General features: G+C 41.2%; 1 protein-coding gene across 4 annotated transcripts; it reads right to left on the minus strand.

Annotated features, from left to right (window-relative positions):
* Window positions 1-11,582: 11,582 nt before the first annotated feature.
* Window positions 11,583-18,496, minus strand: DCLRE1B (DNA cross-link repair 1B). Of its 4 annotated transcripts, XM_072997165.2 has the most exons (6): window positions 17,601-17,730; window positions 15,880-15,934; window positions 15,127-15,326; window positions 14,870-15,035; window positions 14,032-14,214; window positions 11,583-13,347 (listed from the first exon to the last, which is right to left on the minus strand). In XM_072997165.2, exons 3-6 carry the CDS (start codon window positions 15,313-15,315, stop codon window positions 12,170-12,172), a joined length of 1,716 nt encoding a protein of 571 aa, XP_072853266.2. In that variant the 5' UTR covers window positions 15,316-15,326; window positions 15,880-15,934; window positions 17,601-17,730; the 3' UTR covers window positions 11,583-12,169. The 4 variants fall into 4 exon arrangements, with proteins under 4 accessions (XP_072853266.2, XP_020636228.3, XP_020636227.3 ...); XM_020780569.3 differs by lacking the exons at window positions 15,880-15,934; window positions 17,601-17,730 and adding an exon at window positions 18,361-18,496; XM_020780568.3 differs by lacking the exon at window positions 15,880-15,934 and having other exon boundaries at window positions 17,601-17,847.
* Between the last annotated feature and the right edge of the window lie 21 nt (window positions 18,497-18,517).

The raw sequence follows: 18,517 nt of genomic DNA on the forward strand, positions 1-18,517 counted from the left end.
TGGCCAGCCCACTCACAAAGCTCTGCACAGTGCTGGGGTCCTTCATCGTTGTTGCTCTAATCGTGGCAGGAACTTGGAGGGCTTTTCCCACCTCCCAGTACAGCCGGCCACTTTGGCAAGGAGGCAGGAGGTGGAGTCTCCCCACCCAGCTGATCAGTGGTTGACTGTATGGGGAAGCGGGGGTGGGGTGGGGGGAAGCCAGCGGAGCTCCTGCTGCAATTGGAGTGATGACAACAGCAAAACAACCGAGCGTCGCATGGAGCCTGGTGCATAGGCTGGCTGGTTCTGGGGAAGGGAATTGGGGCCCCACAACACCTGTGGTACCATGGGTACTGTTCATATCCCCAGAGATATGAATATGAATAGACCAAGTCTAGTATGTATGCATGTATTTAGCATGCTACCTTTGTTTCAGAAGTGGGATGCAAAGAGGCTTCCAATAGAGTTTTTAAGAAGAAAAAATTTAAAATATAATCAAGTCAAAAGCATTAAAATAGAATTAAATTCATTAGGTTATTAAAATACAGTAAAATCTGAAATACTTTAACATCTAATATTAGTATGCCTTTAAAATGAGAAAACTAGCCCATCAGCCAAGATCTTGTGATTTTGAGGCTGTTAATTGTGAAAAGCCTACCTGTATAAAAAGGTTGTTGTCTATTAACAGAAGGACAACAGTGAGGGGGCAATCCTGACTTCTCTTGGCAAAGAGTCCAGGGCCTGGAGGGAACCACAGAGAAGGTTCTTTCTCGAGTCCCCACCAAACAGACCTCTGAAGGTGGTGGGACCATGACAAGGAGCTAGGTTCTCTAACATCAGTGAGCTTGTTACCTTTGTCTTTTATAAAGATGTTGGATAGTAGATGAGAGCTAATGAAGGATTTATTTCTCTTTAGCCTTGCAAAGTATTTTAGGTTTGTTTTGTTTTTGGGAAACACATGTCATATGCCTGTGTTGTGATATTAAGCACCGTGAACTGCAGTTTTTGCATGCTGCTTTTTAACTGAAACAGCATGGTTAACTACTTCAGTGTATTTGGGACGATTTGGTTTTCTGTTACACTCTGTCTCAGTCATCTGGTAGATGCATTCTGTGTGGGATAGTGATAATATGCTTCACACATGTCTCTAGTGGGTGTCACCATTGGTGCAAGGGTAACATATCCTCTTCCTGATTAGGTCCTCATTTGTTGTCCTCACCGAGTGTTGCTTTCATCAACCACAGCTAAATCCTTTGATTTCCTGGTTAGTATGAAGACATTTTTATATTTCCAGTACAAGTCCTGTCTTATTCTCCATCTTTGGTCTTGTCCATAGTGTGTTTATGACATGTTGATAAAACGGTGAAAACCACAATAGATCCTGGGCATGTGACTTCAAACTCTAATACCAAGTTTTGGACTTATTATATAATTGGTATATTTGTCTTAATATGTGCCCTTCCTCATGCTATTACGGCATGATGGAAAGGGAACTAAGTGTTATCAAATATTATTACAATCCCCTCACTTCCCCCTCAGCCAGTATCAGCATAAATGTGTCATGTGACATGCAACATACATACAAGGGCAGAGAAACTCTAGGGACTGTGGCTTCACCTGCTGAATCCCTCAATATACTTACACGGGAGTAGCAGACATCACAAAAATGTGCAGCACATCGTAAAAGCACAGTATAGGGTGTGAGAAAAGTTAGACTTGTGTGAAAGAAACATGGGATTAGGTGTAACAGGAACTGTGAGGGAAATAAATTAGTATACAATGATAACCACCAGCATGTTTTCACTGTATATCACCTCTCTGAGCCACTAAAAATTGTGTCTAGAGGGAAAGCACATTTCCAGAAAGCAAAACAAACTTGTCTGACCTATAATGCAGTGTAATGTTGCTTTTGTCAATATTGTGTGATCACTGGGAGATCTGTGTGATTACTAGCAGAGGGAAGTGGACATTCCAGTGTCAGCAAAGGGCAACAGCAAATTCCTGTGTCTATAGAATTTCCCTAGCTTTGCTGTATTTTCTCTTTCAGGGGAAAAACCCATAGTGGGGATGTGCTGCAGAGAGACACTAAATGTTATTTGTGCCTCAGACATGGCTTTCTGCTGTTGGACAACAACAGCAGTAACCCTATGGCTATAAGAGCCCACAGATTATTTTGATAGGCTATTTCTGGGCACCTAGCTAAATACTGAGCAGTGGAGATTTCTGCTTCTCTTCTTACTAAAGTTTACAGACAGTAAATACAAGTCAACAACCTGTATCCATTTGGTTTCTCAACTACTTGCAGTAGATCAGTTGGCATTTGATGCAATATGGCCCAATATAATATGTCTGCCTCAAACTGGTGTCAATGCAAGGTGATCTTTAGTGTATTGCTTCACATGATGTAGGCCTTACTTTGTTTTAATATATGCACACTGGGTACCATTTTGAGACACAGTAAGATCTTCTTCTTCCACAGGACTTGCTTGTCTAGCAGACAGCAGGACTGTGTCAGTGGCCAGAAAGCATGGCAGCTAGGGTGCCCTTGAGGGCCAGGGAGACCCCCTGCTGCCAGTGCTGCCAACATGCACTCCCAGGCTGCTGTCATCCAGCCACCCACCTGACAAAGGAGGTCTGCTCCATATGCAGTGAAAACAGAGCTGCCATGTGGTCAGTGCTAGCCAGCCTGCATTGTTGCTTGGATGGTATTCAGTGGTTCCATTTTTGCTTCATTTAAACATGCATGTGAGAGCTATAATTGCTTAGAAGCAGGTTTCCCCCAATAGATAGATAGATAGATAGATAGATAGATAGATAGATAGATAGATAGATAGATAGATATAGATATAGATAGATAGATATAGATATATAGAGAGAGAGAGAGAGAGAGAGAGAGAGAGAGAGAGAGAGATACACATACATACACACACACACACACACACACATGTGTATATTTTAGGGGCTATTTCTTTTTGCATTGAGTTTCTGGATTTCTTTTCCTAGCTGTCTTTGAACTTTTGGTTTAGGGAAGTCAGATAAAAGGGAAGCTGCTTTTGCTGCAGCTCCTATTAGCTCAACAGCCCTAATTCTGAGGTGACAGAGAAAGTAGGCAGGTTCAAAACATTTTGCTGCTTGGAACAACTTTCAAAAATGAGATCATTAATTGGGGGATGTTGGACCAGCGGTGTAGCAAACTTAAGCGACTTATACAAGAGAAGAGATTGGCCAGTGGGCTTAGGAACAACAGTTTGGGGAACTGCTGCTATTACTACTCAACAGCATCTGCCACCTGAGGTGATCTTGCTTTGCCTCGTTAGCAAGAGTGATCCTACCAGAAGGGTAGTGAACCAACCTCATGCTGACAACATATTGCTATGATATTTAAAAGTTGCTTTCCTCCGCAGTGCATCTCTATCCCCACTGTTTGCCCAAAAGAGCAGCTGTAAGACTACACTGTCAAACATGTGATCTTGTTTTTAACAGTCTCCACACTGGAAGAAAGACACCCTCCTTATCTCCTTTGTCAAATGCTCACAGAGTCACAGACTTTCTGGGCAAAGCCAATATGCTGCCATCCTGTATAGCATATGTTCGCGAACTTTGCATAAATAAGACAGATAAAATTAACATACCTCATTCCGATGTGGCAGACAAAGTAGGCACGTTCAGAACATTTTGCTTCTTGAGTCAACTTTCAAAAATGTGATCACTAATTTGGGCCAGCAGTGTAGCAAACTCAAGTCTGTCATGCAAGAAAATAGATTTTCATGCAAGAAGAGATTGCCTGTTTTCAGTGCAAAACAGTGAAATGTATGTTTTATCATCATCATCACCATAATCAAAAACAGACTGAAAATATTATGAACATGAGGGGATTGCCATAAAAATGCTAATCTCACATAATACATTACTGTATATGTTGTTCCTTTTGTTTTGTTTTCAATGATAAGGAATTCAGAGGTGTAGTAAAATAATTACTTTATTATGCCTCTTGAGTGTGGGGTAGCTTAAAGTCAGATTACAAATTATAGTGTTGCTTCAGAGCTAACACAATTTATTGAGAAGTTTATACCAATAGATACTCCAGATAAATATATTTTAAAATGAAGAACTTTGTAATTAAAATATAGTAATAAATTAAGGCTAAATATTAATGTATACCTCTTTTTATATTATGTTTTAAAATGCAAACAATTTTAACTATTGTGGGGAACATTACTGCTTGAGTTTACAGTTTACATGCTTGAGATTAGAAATTTAAAAAAACTAAAGACATTTATTGGCTATTTGTTGACTGAAAACATTGCTAAAGAGCAGGAGATGTTCTCAGATCAGTAGCAGAGACTTAAACCAGTGAGAACTATCCTATTCTTGTTTATACATGTTAAAAACATCGCCTTTGGTCTTTGAAAAAAGTTTGAAGTGCTTTGCAGCCAAATTGCAGATAAAATATGTAGGAAGGTTTGTAAACAGATATTCAGCTTCCTTTGCTGTAGGGCAGGGGAAGTGTAGGTCTTCCTGTTACACAATGCTTATGTCAGAAACAGGAAAATATGAAGCTACCTGACATCAGATAACAAAGCACACAAAAAAAATTAAGTCCTGTATTAACAACAATAAGATACCGTTTTCAGTCCCATTACAATTTGGAATTATTTTTAAAGTCAGTTGATCTGACATCTGTAACCAAACATGTTAAGAATCGCAAATGCATTTACTGTAATGAGACATTGACTAGTTTTCATTTCAGGAAATGGCCATCTCATGAGAAGAGAAGACTCCCTAGAAAAGACCCTGATGTTGGGAAAGTGTAAGGGCAAGAAGAGAAGGGAACAACACAGGACGAGATGGATGGACATTGTCATCAAAGCTACCAACATGAATTTGACCAAACTCCAGGAGGCAGTGGAAGCCAGGAGGGCTGGCATTCTCTGGTCCATGGGGTCATGAAGAATCCTACAGGACTTAAGGACTAAACAACAACAATTCACAAAGTGTAGTAAGTCAGAGGTAACTTGATGACACATAACAACAAATAGTCTTTACAGTAGCAGGAGTGAAGAACTAATTGTTTCCAGCTATAACATCTTGTTGCAAGCTATTTCTGTTGTAATGTAAAGTATTTTGGGCTGTTTCAGCCCTGAATGGGTAATGAAGACCTATTTGTTCCACAGCATACCTATATCTTATGGTAATGTAAAGCAGAAGACTTGGCTTATTCAGCTGAATCAAGGCCATTTTCTGTATATTTGGGCCCTCTTTAAAGATGTAGATGAACACCAGCATTTCAAAATTGACTACTACAGCTTTTTACCCTGTTCAACAGAATAAACAGGAGGGCTTCTATGTGTCCTGAAGTAATATTTTACCAAATTTTGAAGTAATGCTCTTGTGAGGAGCATTCAGAAAGACAGCAGCTTCCCTCTCTTCTGAGTATATATATATTTTTTCTTGTTGAAAATGGTAACAGAGGACGCCTTCTTTTGTATACTTTCAAGCACTTTTAAAATGCCTGACTAGGGTTTACATTACTGCAGTATTAAACAAGAACAATGTCAAAACTCCACATTCCATATAGTAGTGATACTTTTGTTAACCAACTTTTCTTTTAAGGCACAAATTTATGTGTCAGCTTTTGGGTCATTTGTCGGGAGTCATGTTCCAGAAGATGGGGGAGGAGGGAGGAATAGGAAGGCAGAAGAGATAAAAAGGAAAAGCAGACCAGAAGGCTTTATGTCTCTGTCCTGTCCCAGCTGTGGCAGTATGGAAGGAAAAACAGATACAGTATTCAAACATGGTTTTCTCAGCTGACCTACTGCTGGTTTTGAACTGCAGCAGGAGGTAATCACTCTTGTGACTGAGAACAAAGAGCTGAAGAGAATTTAAATCTTTCATTGCAGGAAAAATAAAATCCATATGTGAATCCTTTCTTATTTGAAGCTCATAGCTACTTGTTAGGTGGAGATCAATTATCCAGTAACCAAACTCCATATTACCAAGTCTGGAGAGAATTTGAGATGTTTCAGATGGTGGAAAAAAATATTCCTTGGAGATCATCCATTTCAATACTTGGCCCATGTTTATATCTGAAACAGAAATGTAATATTAATTTAAAATAGTATTGGTGGACAATAGAAAGTTGACTGCCTCATAATAAAATGGCCATTGGCCTAACTCCTTTCTTGCAGATACTATGTGTTAAGTCGTTCTGGCCACGTGACCATGGAAGATTGTCTAAGGACAAACGCTGGCTCTATGGTTTGGAAATGGGGATGAGCACCACCCCCTAGAGCCGGACACGGCTGGACAATTTGTCAAGGGGAACCTTTACCTATTCACCCTCACAATTCCTCTTGCCCTCTGTATTTGACAACAACTGAACCACATGCCATCACTCTAGGGACCTGGTTTGGTACAAGGGCTGCTAGTTTCTGATCCTGCTGCAAATGATGAGTTATTTAAAGAGATATCTGAGGCAGAGTAGACAGCTAGCAGCCCTCAGCCATTCCCAGTTTGCTGCTCAAACAGCAGAACACTGCCTAGTTTTCCTCGAAGTCCACCTGATCATCTCTGTCCCAGAAGAAAATACAATCCTATTTGGTAGTTTCCAAGACAGTTGATTTCCAGATCTTGAAATATTATTTCGGTGGAAGTCACTGGTTATGGGAAAAGAAAAGCCTTTTTCACTCCCTCCCTGTCTAAGAGGTCCTGCTTCCCAGATTGCTAATAGTAACGGCAATCTCAAGGGGTGATGGGAGACACTGTATGTATTTGTGTGGGTTTGCATATACACAGTAATCGACACCTTGAGATCCAAAAAGATAATTTACCCTACTGCCAGAGAATTACACTATTTTTAGATTTTTGTCAAGTTCCTCTAACCCCAATACTCCTTTTTCACTGGTGCAGCAGACATTTCCTGTTAGCATACCTGTGTTGCCATAGCTAACTATAAAGAACAATTATCCCGATGTGCATACTTTAGCATTATTTTAATATATAATTTATTTCCAGTATCCTTGTTTAAATAATTACAAAAACTGTCTGTGAAGATTCTCAGTCATCCAGGTGAGGTTATCTGGAAGCTGAGCCATGGCAACAGGACTTCTTTCTTACTAGATTGAAACATTTCGCTACTCATCCAGGTTGCTTCTTCAGTCTGAGGAGAGTTAGTAGGAGACCCCAATATATCCTCCAGGTTGGCTTTGCTTCCCCCCCCCCCCCGTCTAAATAGGCTCATTAGATGGACAAAAGACTCGGGTTGAGTGAGTTGTCAATCTAACAAGCCCATTTCATCCTATAAAAACTATGTTATACTGGTTGTCTTCCAGTCCTCTGATATGAAGTCTGGATTTTTTAATAAATGTAAGAGTTCAGCATAGCATTATATAAGAGCTCTTACTTGGGTGAGTGCCATCAAAGCCTGATGACTTTACTACCTTATTTGTCAGGTAGTCTAGTGTAACATTTACTTGACAGTTCTTCACTGGCTGCCAGACAACATCAGTTGAGATGTGATGATCTCATTAGCATCTTCAGAGGCAAATATTTAATGTTGCATCTGTGTAATTTTCTTAGTATTGTTTCGCATTCGTCCTATGCTCCTGCATAGGCAATCATTTGATTCTTCTGGGAGCAAAAGAAAGAAATGGATTGCACTTAGATTCCTAAAATAAAAAATGCTGTCACATTCCCTAAATCAAATATTTCAGCTGTCCAATACTTCTACTCCATCTGCCATTCAAGGAAACATTTACTGTATTGTTGTTGTTATGTACTGCCAAGTTACCTTTGGCTTATGGTGACTTTGTGAATAAGTCACCTTCAAAATGTCCTATTAACAACCTTTCTCAGCAACAGCAAAAAGCCATGGCTTCCATTATAGTCAATCCATCTGATATTCGGTCATCCTCTTTCCCTGCTGCCATTTATGGGATGCATTAAAAATAATACACTCCACCCTGTACAGCATTTCACTTGTTCTACTTTCATTTTTGTGTTTGTATATTCATCTCAGGTTTCCTGATTTGCTTTATTACAAAACTAGCTGAAAACAAGAGTAAAGTCTCCTAACAGCTGTCCTGCTATACCAAATGCTCATTGAGCTGAAGGAATAGGCAATGAGTGACTGAAATCATGTGGGAAACTCCACTGCTGAATATGCTAGCAATGGGTAGGAAAGCTCCTACGTAACTCCCCCAGGCTTTTCAAAATGCCACACAGTGTAATTAGAGAGGGCCCACCTGGGTTGGGAATAGCGGCGTTCATTTAAGAAGAGGTGGCATCAGCCTGAAAGCTGTGATTACTTTAATACCATTGCTGATTACATAAGGGATATCATGCAGCAGGGTGTGGCGTACTGGGAAAGAACCACATGTACAGTACTAGAAAAGCAAGCAGCCACAAGCACTGCCAGACAGGCTGCTATCTCCCAGCCACTTTTTGCTGATCTTACTCACATTCTAAATCACATAGCCGGTTTTGTGAGGAAGGGAGAGGATGGTTTAAATATATTGTTTTGTCCTGCTCTTCTAGGACACAGGCTGGAAACTTGTTAGCTTGCCAGATGGCTTCTGACCAAAAGCTATTTTGCAGCTTTTGTGGTGACACGTTCTGAGAAATTATTCCTTTTGGTTTGATGGTACAGAGTAAGTATGCCATCAGAGGACAGGCCAATCCTGAAAGAATATAGTTAAAGCAGTTACCTTCTGGGAAACACTTCCAGTTGCTAAATGACTACCATAACTGCATTCCATTTGGCTAAACCCTATAGCTGCATTGTTAGGGCTGAGCACTGCAATAGAGTATCTGTAATAAAATATATAGCTTGGAGGTTGCTGCTTCGGAGCTCAGTTCCATGTCCTGATGATATCTCCAGCTAAGACCACAGCACAACACATACGGTATCACAGAAGTGAGTACACCCCCTCACATTTCATAAATATTTTAGTACTGTAGATCTTTTCATGTGACAACACTAAAGAAATGACACTTGGCTACAATGTAAAGCAGTGAGTATACAGCTTGTATAACAGTGAAATGTGCTATCCCCTCAAAATTACGCAACACACAGCCATTAATGTCTAAACTACTAGCAACAAAAGTGATTACACTCCTAAGTGACAATGTCCAAATTGGGCACAAGGGATCAATATTTTGTGTGGCCACCATTATTTTCCAGCCCTGCCCTAACCCTCTTGGACATAAGAGTTCACCAGAGCTTCACAGGTTGCCACTAGAGTCCTCTTCCACTCCTCCATGATGACATCACAGAGCTGGTGGATGTTAGAGACCTTGCGCACCTCCACCTTCCTTTTCAGGATGCCCCACAGATGCTCAATAGGGTTCAGGTCTACCCTCAGCTTTTTTAGCAAGGCAGCAGTTGTTTTGGAGGTGTGTTTGGGGTTGTTATTATATTGGAATACTGCCCTGCAGCCCAGTCTCCGAAGGGAGGGGCTCATGCTCTGCTTCAGTATGCCACAGTACATGTTGGAATTCATGGTTCCCTCAATGAACTGTACCTCCCCAGTACCAGCAGCACTCATGCAGCCCCAGACCATGACACTCCCATCACCATGCTTGACTGTAGGCATGACAAACTTGTCTTTGTACTCCTCACCTGGTTGCCACCACACACGCTTGACACCATCTGAACCAAATAAGTTTATCTTGGTCTCACCGGACCACAGGACATGGGTCCAGAAATCCATATCCTCAGTCTGCTTGTCTGCAGCAAACCGTATGCGGGCTTTCTTGTGCCGCATCTTTAGAAGAGGCTTCTTTCTGGGACAACAGCCCTGGATAACCATTTGATGCAGTGTGCAACACATGGTCTGAGCACTGACAGGCTGACCCCACCACACCCCTTCAACCTCTGCAGCAATGCTGGCAGCACTCATACATCTATTTCCCAAAGCCAACCTCTGGATATGACACTAAGCATGGGCACTCAACTTCTTTGGTCGACCATGGTAAGGCCTGTTCTAAGTGGAACCTGTCCTGTTAAAACCACTGTATGGTCTTGGCCACTGTGCTGCAGCTCAGTTTCAGGGTTTTGGCAATCTTCTTATAGCCTAGGCCATCTTTATGTAGAGCAACAATGTTTTTTTTTCAGATCCTCAGATAGTTCATTACCATGAGATGCTATGTGGAACTCCCAGTGACCAGTCTGAGAGAGTGAGAGCAATAACACCAGCACCCCTTCACACCTGAGACTTGTGACACTAACAGGTCTCATGACACCAGGGAGGGAAAATGGCTACTTCGGCCCAATTTGGACATTGTCACTTAGGAGTGTACTCACTTTGTTGCCAACAGTTGAGACATTAATGGCTGTGTGTTGCATAATTTTGAGGGGACAACACAATTACAGTTGTACAAGCTATATACTCACCGTTTTACATTGTAGCCTAGTGTCATTTATTCAGTGTCGTCACATGAAAAGATATACGGTACTAAAATATTTATGAAATGTGAGGGGGTGTACTCACTTCTGTGATATACTGTACACTGTGTAGACTGACACCAGTGGCTGTGCTGAGTGGGGATTATGGAAGCTGTAGTCTAACACATGCGATGAAATCCAAATTGGGGAAGGCTAGCCTAAACAATGGACATACTGTAATAACTAAATGTTACTTATTTGTGCAGGATTCAACAATAACACTCAAGGGGCACTTCTGTCTTGACACAACTTTTGTTGGGCTAATACAATTTATCCACCACTTCCTGTATTGTTGTGATTGCAAACACTCCCTGGAACACAGTAGCATGAAATGTCCTGAATACTGCCCAATTCACTGTAAGTGATGCCATAATTTTTTCACTTTACATTTTTTTCCTTTTTTAGATGTTGAGTGCTCCCTTTTAGCATAACTGAAGTATAAGGATACTTGTGTAGCACTTTTAAAAACATGACCAAAATCTTCACTAAAAAAGCGGGATATTATAAAATGAAGTGTAGAATGTACCAGTTCAGTGTTCTAACCAATGAGGCATAACCTATTTCAGGTTCTTCCATTCCATTTTCTCTCTTCCATCTGGTTTTCCTCCAAAAGTATGTTTGACATTTTGTGAATACTCAGCTTTCCACTAGCCTGTTTCCAGCAGTATTTTGTCCAACTGTGTTTCTCCCTTGATTTTTTTGTACTTCTGAAAATCCCTGACAAGGGATTATAAGGTATACGGAATTGTATTATAAGGAATTGTTAAGGACATTATCAACCAGATAGGTGGGATATAAATAGAATAAATAAATAAATAGACATGCTCTCATCTCTTTAGCATTGAGGTAAATATCCGTCCATGCCCAATTTTCAGAATTTGTTGATAAAAAACAGGTATCCTATAAATCAGCTACAAGTAGGCCCATTAGAATCAATTGAACTTATGGAGGAGTTAACTCACTACAGTACATCCACTATTGAAAGAGCCTACTCTAGTTCAAATTGGTACGATAAACAACAGGCTTTCTGCCATTGTTGGAGTGAACTCTAGAATTGATGTATTTCATTTGGAGGGAAACATGATCTCAACCATACACTTGAGAGTTTGGCAATGCACATCTCCTGTTTGGGTTCTAAAAGAACTGCAAGAGAAACAGATTTTTTTTTTTCATTTTCAAATTTTATTAGAAAAACAAAAACCCCATTATTATCTGGAACCATCTGCTTCTCAAGTCGGTATTATTGCTACAGATGACAACCAGATCTGTCTTTAATTCACAGACAGCCCTTCCACATTTATTTATTTAATTTAAAATATTTTACTCTAAGGCAGTTCACATCATTAAAAAGATTATTCAAAAGCTTTAAAAAGTAAGCATACCCATATTAAAAAGAATTAAACAAATATTTATAGTGTTTAATAAACTGAGATACTATAGGAAACCCACTTAATACATTTACATCAGTGGGAAAGTGCAGCTAAATGTTTTAGATTGCTGGTACAATGGCCAGATCAATATGAGTGAGCAGCCATGCTAGACTATAAAGTTTCCAAATAACTGAAACATGCTGCCTGTTCTGCAGATTCATCTTATCCTGACAACAGATGGGATCTCTTTTCACAGATGATTCTGGAGGAACTGGCATTGAACAAGGTCCTAAACCCTGCTTGAGAATCATTACATACACAATCATGCCACATCTATCTGTTCTTGGCACTTAATTAATGGTTCTGTCTTTTAAGATCATTTTTTTATCTTGTTGTGCATTTGCCCTTTAGGCCCCTTCCCTCTCTTTAGGTAGTTTTCAACATTCCAGTCAAAGTTTTGTAGGGAACACTGCTTTGGTGTGTTAAGTGGAGATAAGTCGTATTCCTTAAAGAGGTCTGGTGAAGCCTGCTCGCTGACAGGTTGGGAGTGTGGTTGCTTTGAAGAAGCTAATGTATTGTCTCTGCCAGTCTGATCAGTAAGCAGTGATGCTGAAGAGACATGTTCTTCCGAGGCCAGCTGGAATAGCCTGTCACTGTCCGCTAAAACATAAGGGGACCTTTTTGGTGTGGAACATCCATCTCTCCCAGGCTGCAACAGAGTATGTACATACACTGTCACTGCAGCTGTCTGACAACTTTCAAACTGATCAACATTGTCCTTCAACTGATGTTTGGTAGATGTCACAAGTTTAGACTTCAATGGAGAAAGAGTTCTCTGGTTCTCAATGTCATTTTGCTTCTCCATTGTTTCTTCTTGTTCCTTCTTGCACTGAGAATGGCCAGCACACCTTTCTATAGAGTAAGGTACAGATTTCTTTATAGACTCTAGGCAGCTCTGCTGGGAAACTTCTGTATCAGAGTCATTTTCAGTCTCTCTAGTACATTCCTCTAGAGAGTCAAAGAAAACTCCCTTGGGCACATGATGATAGTTTGGTGCCTTTTGCAACTTTAAGGTGCTTTCCCATTTCTTATTGTTTTGCATGAATCTTTGCACTGATTCAGGAACTTGGGACTCCAGAACTGAGTAATTCCCAGATTTCAAGTATTGTTGGAAATAAGTCTGACATGCCTCACGTTTTACCACTGGGATTATGCAACAGGGCTTTAGCCAAGATACAAACTCCAGCAACTCTGGGAAAGAAGAGTGGTCTGAGTAAGGAACAACAAAGACATCAGGGTGGTTGATCTTCACTGGCCGGCTGGTAGGGAGAATGGCTATCGTTGGATGATGTTGGTTCCATCTGAGCATAGTTGCTTGGCAGATTTCTGAGAAATCCACAGCATGAATCCAACCAGCTTCTTCCTCATAACTGAACACCTCATCCATTTCAAGCAGCTGCATTAGCTCTAGCTTCTGGGGACTCACTACTATCCATGTTTGGAATTCTTGGGCCAGTTCCACTAAGAGTGACTCCTTCCCCAAGCTGTAGGTACCTAAAAGAAAGCAAAGAAGTGCATTTATTTATTTATTTATTTATTTATTTATTTATTTATTTATTTATTTATTTATTTATTTATTTATTTATTTATTTATTTATTTATTTATTTATTTTTATACCCTGCCTATGTAGTCATTTCGACCACTCTAGGCAGCTAGAGTGTAAGCATTTCAAAGGCTAGGTGGTTCCTTCAACTTGTGTAACAAAATGGATTCAACTGTTATTGCTACATCAAGCTCAAGGCTTTTGGCAGAACTGCTGCAATTTAGGTGACAGCTTCTTATTTCAAAGTTAAAGACTCCAAGGAACTAGAATACTACCCCTTTCCTTGGTGGGCTCTTTCTCCACTGGTTCACACTGCTCAACACAGCAGTAAAATTACTACTGATAATTAGATACATTATCCAGGTTGTGTAGATTCACTGAATCTTTCAAAACAATTTATTCAGATGCATTCTATTTTCCCAGCTTATTCTGGCAGAAAATATACTTCAAACTCCACTGGGAAAAAACTCAAAATGTCTTGAAATCATTAGAACTATTCCACATCTGATTTGCTCTCTCTGGTTAATTACTGAAAACTCTGGCCCATCAGCAACTAATTCCAAGGATTCTCAGGTCAATGAATCCGAATCCTTGCTTTGTGAAAACTTCTGCATGACCCATTAAGGTGGCTTACCAATCTTAACCAGGTGAAAGGGGTGTTCCCTGATGATCTTTTTGATCTGCTCTGTGGCTTGTTGCCGGGACGGTAAAACAAGCTGAGGATTACAGTTGGTATTATCCAAATAGAGGATGTTGATAAGCTTTTCATTCTTCAGAGCTGGTTCTTGCTGCATATTTGGAGTGTAACGGAAATCACCTGATGAAACACAGATATTGCACTGCTTACAAGAGAAACAGCTGCTTGAAAGCAAAGCTGAGAAGATAGCAGAAGCCTGAGCTTATGGTTAACGTTCCAAACATAGAAGCTAAGAATAAAGTCAGCTTCTTTGATCACTAAGGCAGAATGTCATGCTGTTAAGGTTCTTAGTTACTTTTATAGAACTCTGAAGTGTAAAATGCTTAATCTGATTTACCCTTGCAACATCCTCGCTTGGCTCACTCATCAATGACAACCCATTAGTTCCCTACAGCTACTCCTAATATTGTAGGTTAGAAGGGCTTTCAGTGATGCTGTCCCACACTGAATCTAGAACTTTAGCCTAAACTCCCTCCTCCCCACACCTCCTGTTCTCCAGATATTACACTCCAATACCTTTAAATGATATTGGATTAGAGAAGTCATTTCTGGTTACTATGTTGTAATAACTTTCTACATCAACAGAAGTGGGAGGCTTCTATAAAGTTCTTGTAGAGCCCAGGGTGCCTACCATCAAGCACCTAAAGAGGTACCGTCAAGGAGATGTGATGAGAAACAAAAACCTAGGGGGCAATATAACTGGAATAGGGAGAAAAATGTCAAGTGAAATCTAAAATGTGAAATCCTTGTCTCATGTAAAACAAGAACTTTTTACCTGTGTAGAGAATGACCCCAAAGTAGCCTTCAAAGAGAAACATAACAGATCCAGGACAGTGGTTAGCATCTATTAAAGTCACTGTCATGGTCTCTCTGCCAATTTCATCCAAGGCCAGGACATGGCTTTCTCCCACTTCTAAAGGATGGATCCATTCCTTGGCCACCTACAATCAAGATGAAAGCACAGAACGGTCAGTGGTTGACTCTCTAATTTTTTTTCTCTGAAGAAGAACATACACTTGAATCTAAATGTACCTTCAGCCGGAGATGTAGAATCTGGCCAGTAACAGGAGAACAATAAATGGGTCGATTCCAGGTGCTAGATAATCCTACTGTATGGTCAGTGTGCATGTGGGAAAGAAAGAACAAGCGAGCATGGGTAGCTTTTCTGATACTCCAAAAATCCACCGCAATTGGTGTGCCTGCAATCAGTGTCCCATTCATCACCCCAGCTCCTGCAAGAACAAAGCAAAGAACTGAATACTCTTTCTGTAATAAAGCTGAAACATTAAGAAGGGCCTAGAATACAATTCCATAGAACCCTTGACTCAGAACAAAATTCCACTAAACTGCTAATTAAATTTATGTAGGTCTTATAACATGGCAGCAGCTGTCTAAATAATAATATAGTGGTTAAACTAAATTTATAACTAACGTGGTGGGTTCAAAACCCTGTATTAGTGATGAAACCCATTGTTTAGTGTTTCTGTTTATGTATTGCAAATTAATATCTGGTTTTCCACCAATGAACTGAAAAGCACAATACAGGCCTGACTTTATCCTCCCACCACAGGTCAGGCTGAGAGTGACTGGGCAAAGGTCACTGACTTTCATGGCCCAGTGGGAACCAGAACCTCAATCTCGTGGTTTCAACTTTCTAACCAATTCATCATACAGCCCTGGTGAGTCAGCTGCTATCTGTCTACCTTACACCTCACATCACTGCTGTGGATACAATGACCAGAAGAACAGAAGAGGACTGGTGGCTCATAAAGTATGTTCACCCACCTTTCCTCAGAGTAATGCCCCTTCCTGGTCTTGAACGCTATATTCCTTTAAGTTCCTTGGAGACGGAAAGGATAAAATGTCAGTTTTTGCTAGACCACACAGCTGTTAATGGTGCATATGACAGAACAAGCATCCAGCTAAATAATTTTTGTGTGTGATGTGCCATCCAGTCTGAACTGACTTATAGCCACCCTAATAAGGCTTTCAAGGTAAGATATTTAAGGAGTGGCTTTACCAATTCCATTCTCCCTTCCTCCAAGTGACTATCTATGGCTGAGGAGGGATTCAGATCTCAGGTCTCCTGAGTCCTAGTCTTGCCACTGTGTCTACTACACCACATTGGATATACCAGCTAAATCAGTGGCTCCCAACCTTGGGTAACCCACATGTCCTCAGACTGCAATTTCCAGAAGCCTTCAGCACCAGTTGTACTGGCCAGGTTTTCTGGGAGCTGCAGTCCAAGAATATCTGGGTTATCCAAGGCTGGGAACCACTGAGCTAAACTGATATGATTGGCTGCAGTCTTCTATTTGATCCTACAACAGAAAAAGAAGTTACATTCCCACTTGCCTTCCTATCACACAGAACAAAATGACTATTATGTATAAGGTTCCATATGAGGTATCAGCAGTTAAATAGTCCTTAACTGAGATCGCCTTGAATGTTTCTAAATACAAGTGAAATAGTATATGAGGATTGGTCAGCTCCAGATGTTTTACTGCCGCTCCCATCATCTCTCACCAACAGCTATGCTCAACAGCAGTGGTCCCCAACCTTAGGCCTCCAGATGTTCTTGGACTTCAACTCCCAGAAATCCTGGCCAGCAGAGGTGGTGCTGAGGGCTTCTGGGAGTTGTAGTCCAAGAACATCTGGAGGCCCAAGGTTGGGGACCACTGCTCTACAGGACTGATGGGGGTTGTGGTCTAATATCTGGAGAGCCAAATGTTCCTCACATACAGATCACATAAGCATGTCAGCCAAAAGTATGCTTTGTGAGCAATCCTACATGTACTTAACAGATCTGAGACTGAGACTATTTAAAGACTGAACAACACATTCCCCTGAAGAATTCAAGTTCAAATAGAACAGTAGTGGTGAATATGATAGAAATCATCTTCTAGTTGATTTGTGTAACATTGTTTACTGAGCAAATATGTTTGGTCCACATGTAGACAAAATTAGGATACCTGCAGTCAAAGAAAAGGCTTGTTCCAGATAATAAATTAAGAAAGCAATGGTATTGATGTCAGAACCACAAGAACTAGGATTACTGTGTCAGATGATTCTAATGTGACAGCTCCATACTATAAGGTTTGCTCTAAAATTAATGATTAACACTATGGATTGAGAATGATGAAGAAAGGTCGGAAGATAATCAAGAGGAAGGGCACGCTGGGGCAGGAAGTAGAGTAAGGAAATGTAATAACAAAAGGTGTAGAAAGTGTGAAAGTCACAGGTTTGGAATAAAGGGAATGGGTCTTTCAAAGAGCAATACTAATGCACAGGATTTTTCCAGATGTCCCATATGCCAAAAACTGCAGCCGGGCAGCACGATCCTAATAACATGCCTTCCCAGGAGAAACCATTAGGGTTTGCGATGTCAACCCTCTACACGTCACTGAACTCCCGCTCTTTTGAGTCACTCCGGGGCCAGCTCTGAACTTGCCCGAGACTCCCTCTCCCTTCCGCAACCCGGGATGCAGTGAAGTACGGAAGCTTACTTTTGCAGGCCCGTGGCGTGGGAGCAGAATGGGCGGATCTCTTCCCCTCGAGCTCAAAATGGCTTTGTTAAGGGGGTCTCTTGGTGACTTTGGACCACCCTTGTGCTGGATCCCACAGGGCTGCTTCCAGCCCCGCTTGTTCTGTTTCTATGCTATACCAGACCTTCCCGCCTAAACGGGACGAAATAGCCGCTGAAAGCAGTTCGCCCATTTCCACCACACCCAGGCGCATGCGCAGCCGCCAAACGAAAGTCTTCCGCCTCTTGCTGGTGGAACTCTGCGTAGCAGGAAAAAGTGTACCGCGTCCCCCTTTTCTGCGACGCGCATGCTCTGTTTTGCCCGGCGGGGATTGTGCAAGGGCACATGCGCAGTACAGTTGTTTGAAAACTAGTCCTCCAAAACCATTCGGATAATAGCAGAGAACTAAAGTGTTGAGTTAGACGTCCAAAACTAGGCTGAGAATTACATTCTCTGTGATAAAATTTCCTTTGTTCTTTGAGGAGGATATGAGAGCTGCTGCCAGAAAAAAGTGGAAGCCCTGAGATTTTAGCATTGCTGTCGTAGGGCAGCGGGATGTGGTCCTTCCCATCCAAAACTGTTAAAAGCAGTACACAAAAGGTTGCCCCCCCCCCCGGCGGGGAAGGCTTGCAGAAGGGGTAGCCGTGTTAAGGCTGGGCAAGCATTATAGGCAAAAGCAAAATAGAAATCAACACGTTTTAAAAAGGCAAAAACGTGGCGGCAAGCTTAAATACTGACTCACATATAAAGAGAGTTCTGTGGGGAAGGGGTTTACTTTTGGACGGCCGCCTGCACGGCAGTCGGCGTCGCATCCCACACAAACCCGGGACGGACTGCATTGCCGCTCTTCAAGCAAGAAACTGAGCAATGGCTTCTGTGGTGAACCCTCCCGTCCTGTT

This window comes from Pogona vitticeps, chromosome 4 (genome assembly GCF_051106095.1).
Source record: "Pogona vitticeps strain Pit_001003342236 chromosome 4, PviZW2.1, whole genome shotgun sequence".
Lineage (NCBI taxonomy): Eukaryota > Metazoa > Chordata > Lepidosauria > Squamata > Agamidae > Pogona > Pogona vitticeps.

What these genes read in the sequence shown, in the direction of transcription:
- DCLRE1B (XM_020780569.3), bottom strand. Translation starts at nt 15,315, where the DNA reads ATGAATGGGACACTGATTGCAGGCACACCAATTGCGGTGGATTTTTGG. An exon ending in TGGGGTCATTCTCTACACAG is followed by an intron (nt 14,215 to 14,869) that starts GTAAAAAGTTCT and finishes GTGTTTCATCAG; the next exon opens with GTGATTTCCGTTACACTCCA. An exon ending in CTTTCACCTGGTTAAGATTG is followed by an intron (nt 13,348 to 14,031) that starts GTAAGCCACCTT and finishes GCTTTCTTTTAG; the next exon opens with GTACCTACAGCTTGGGGAAG.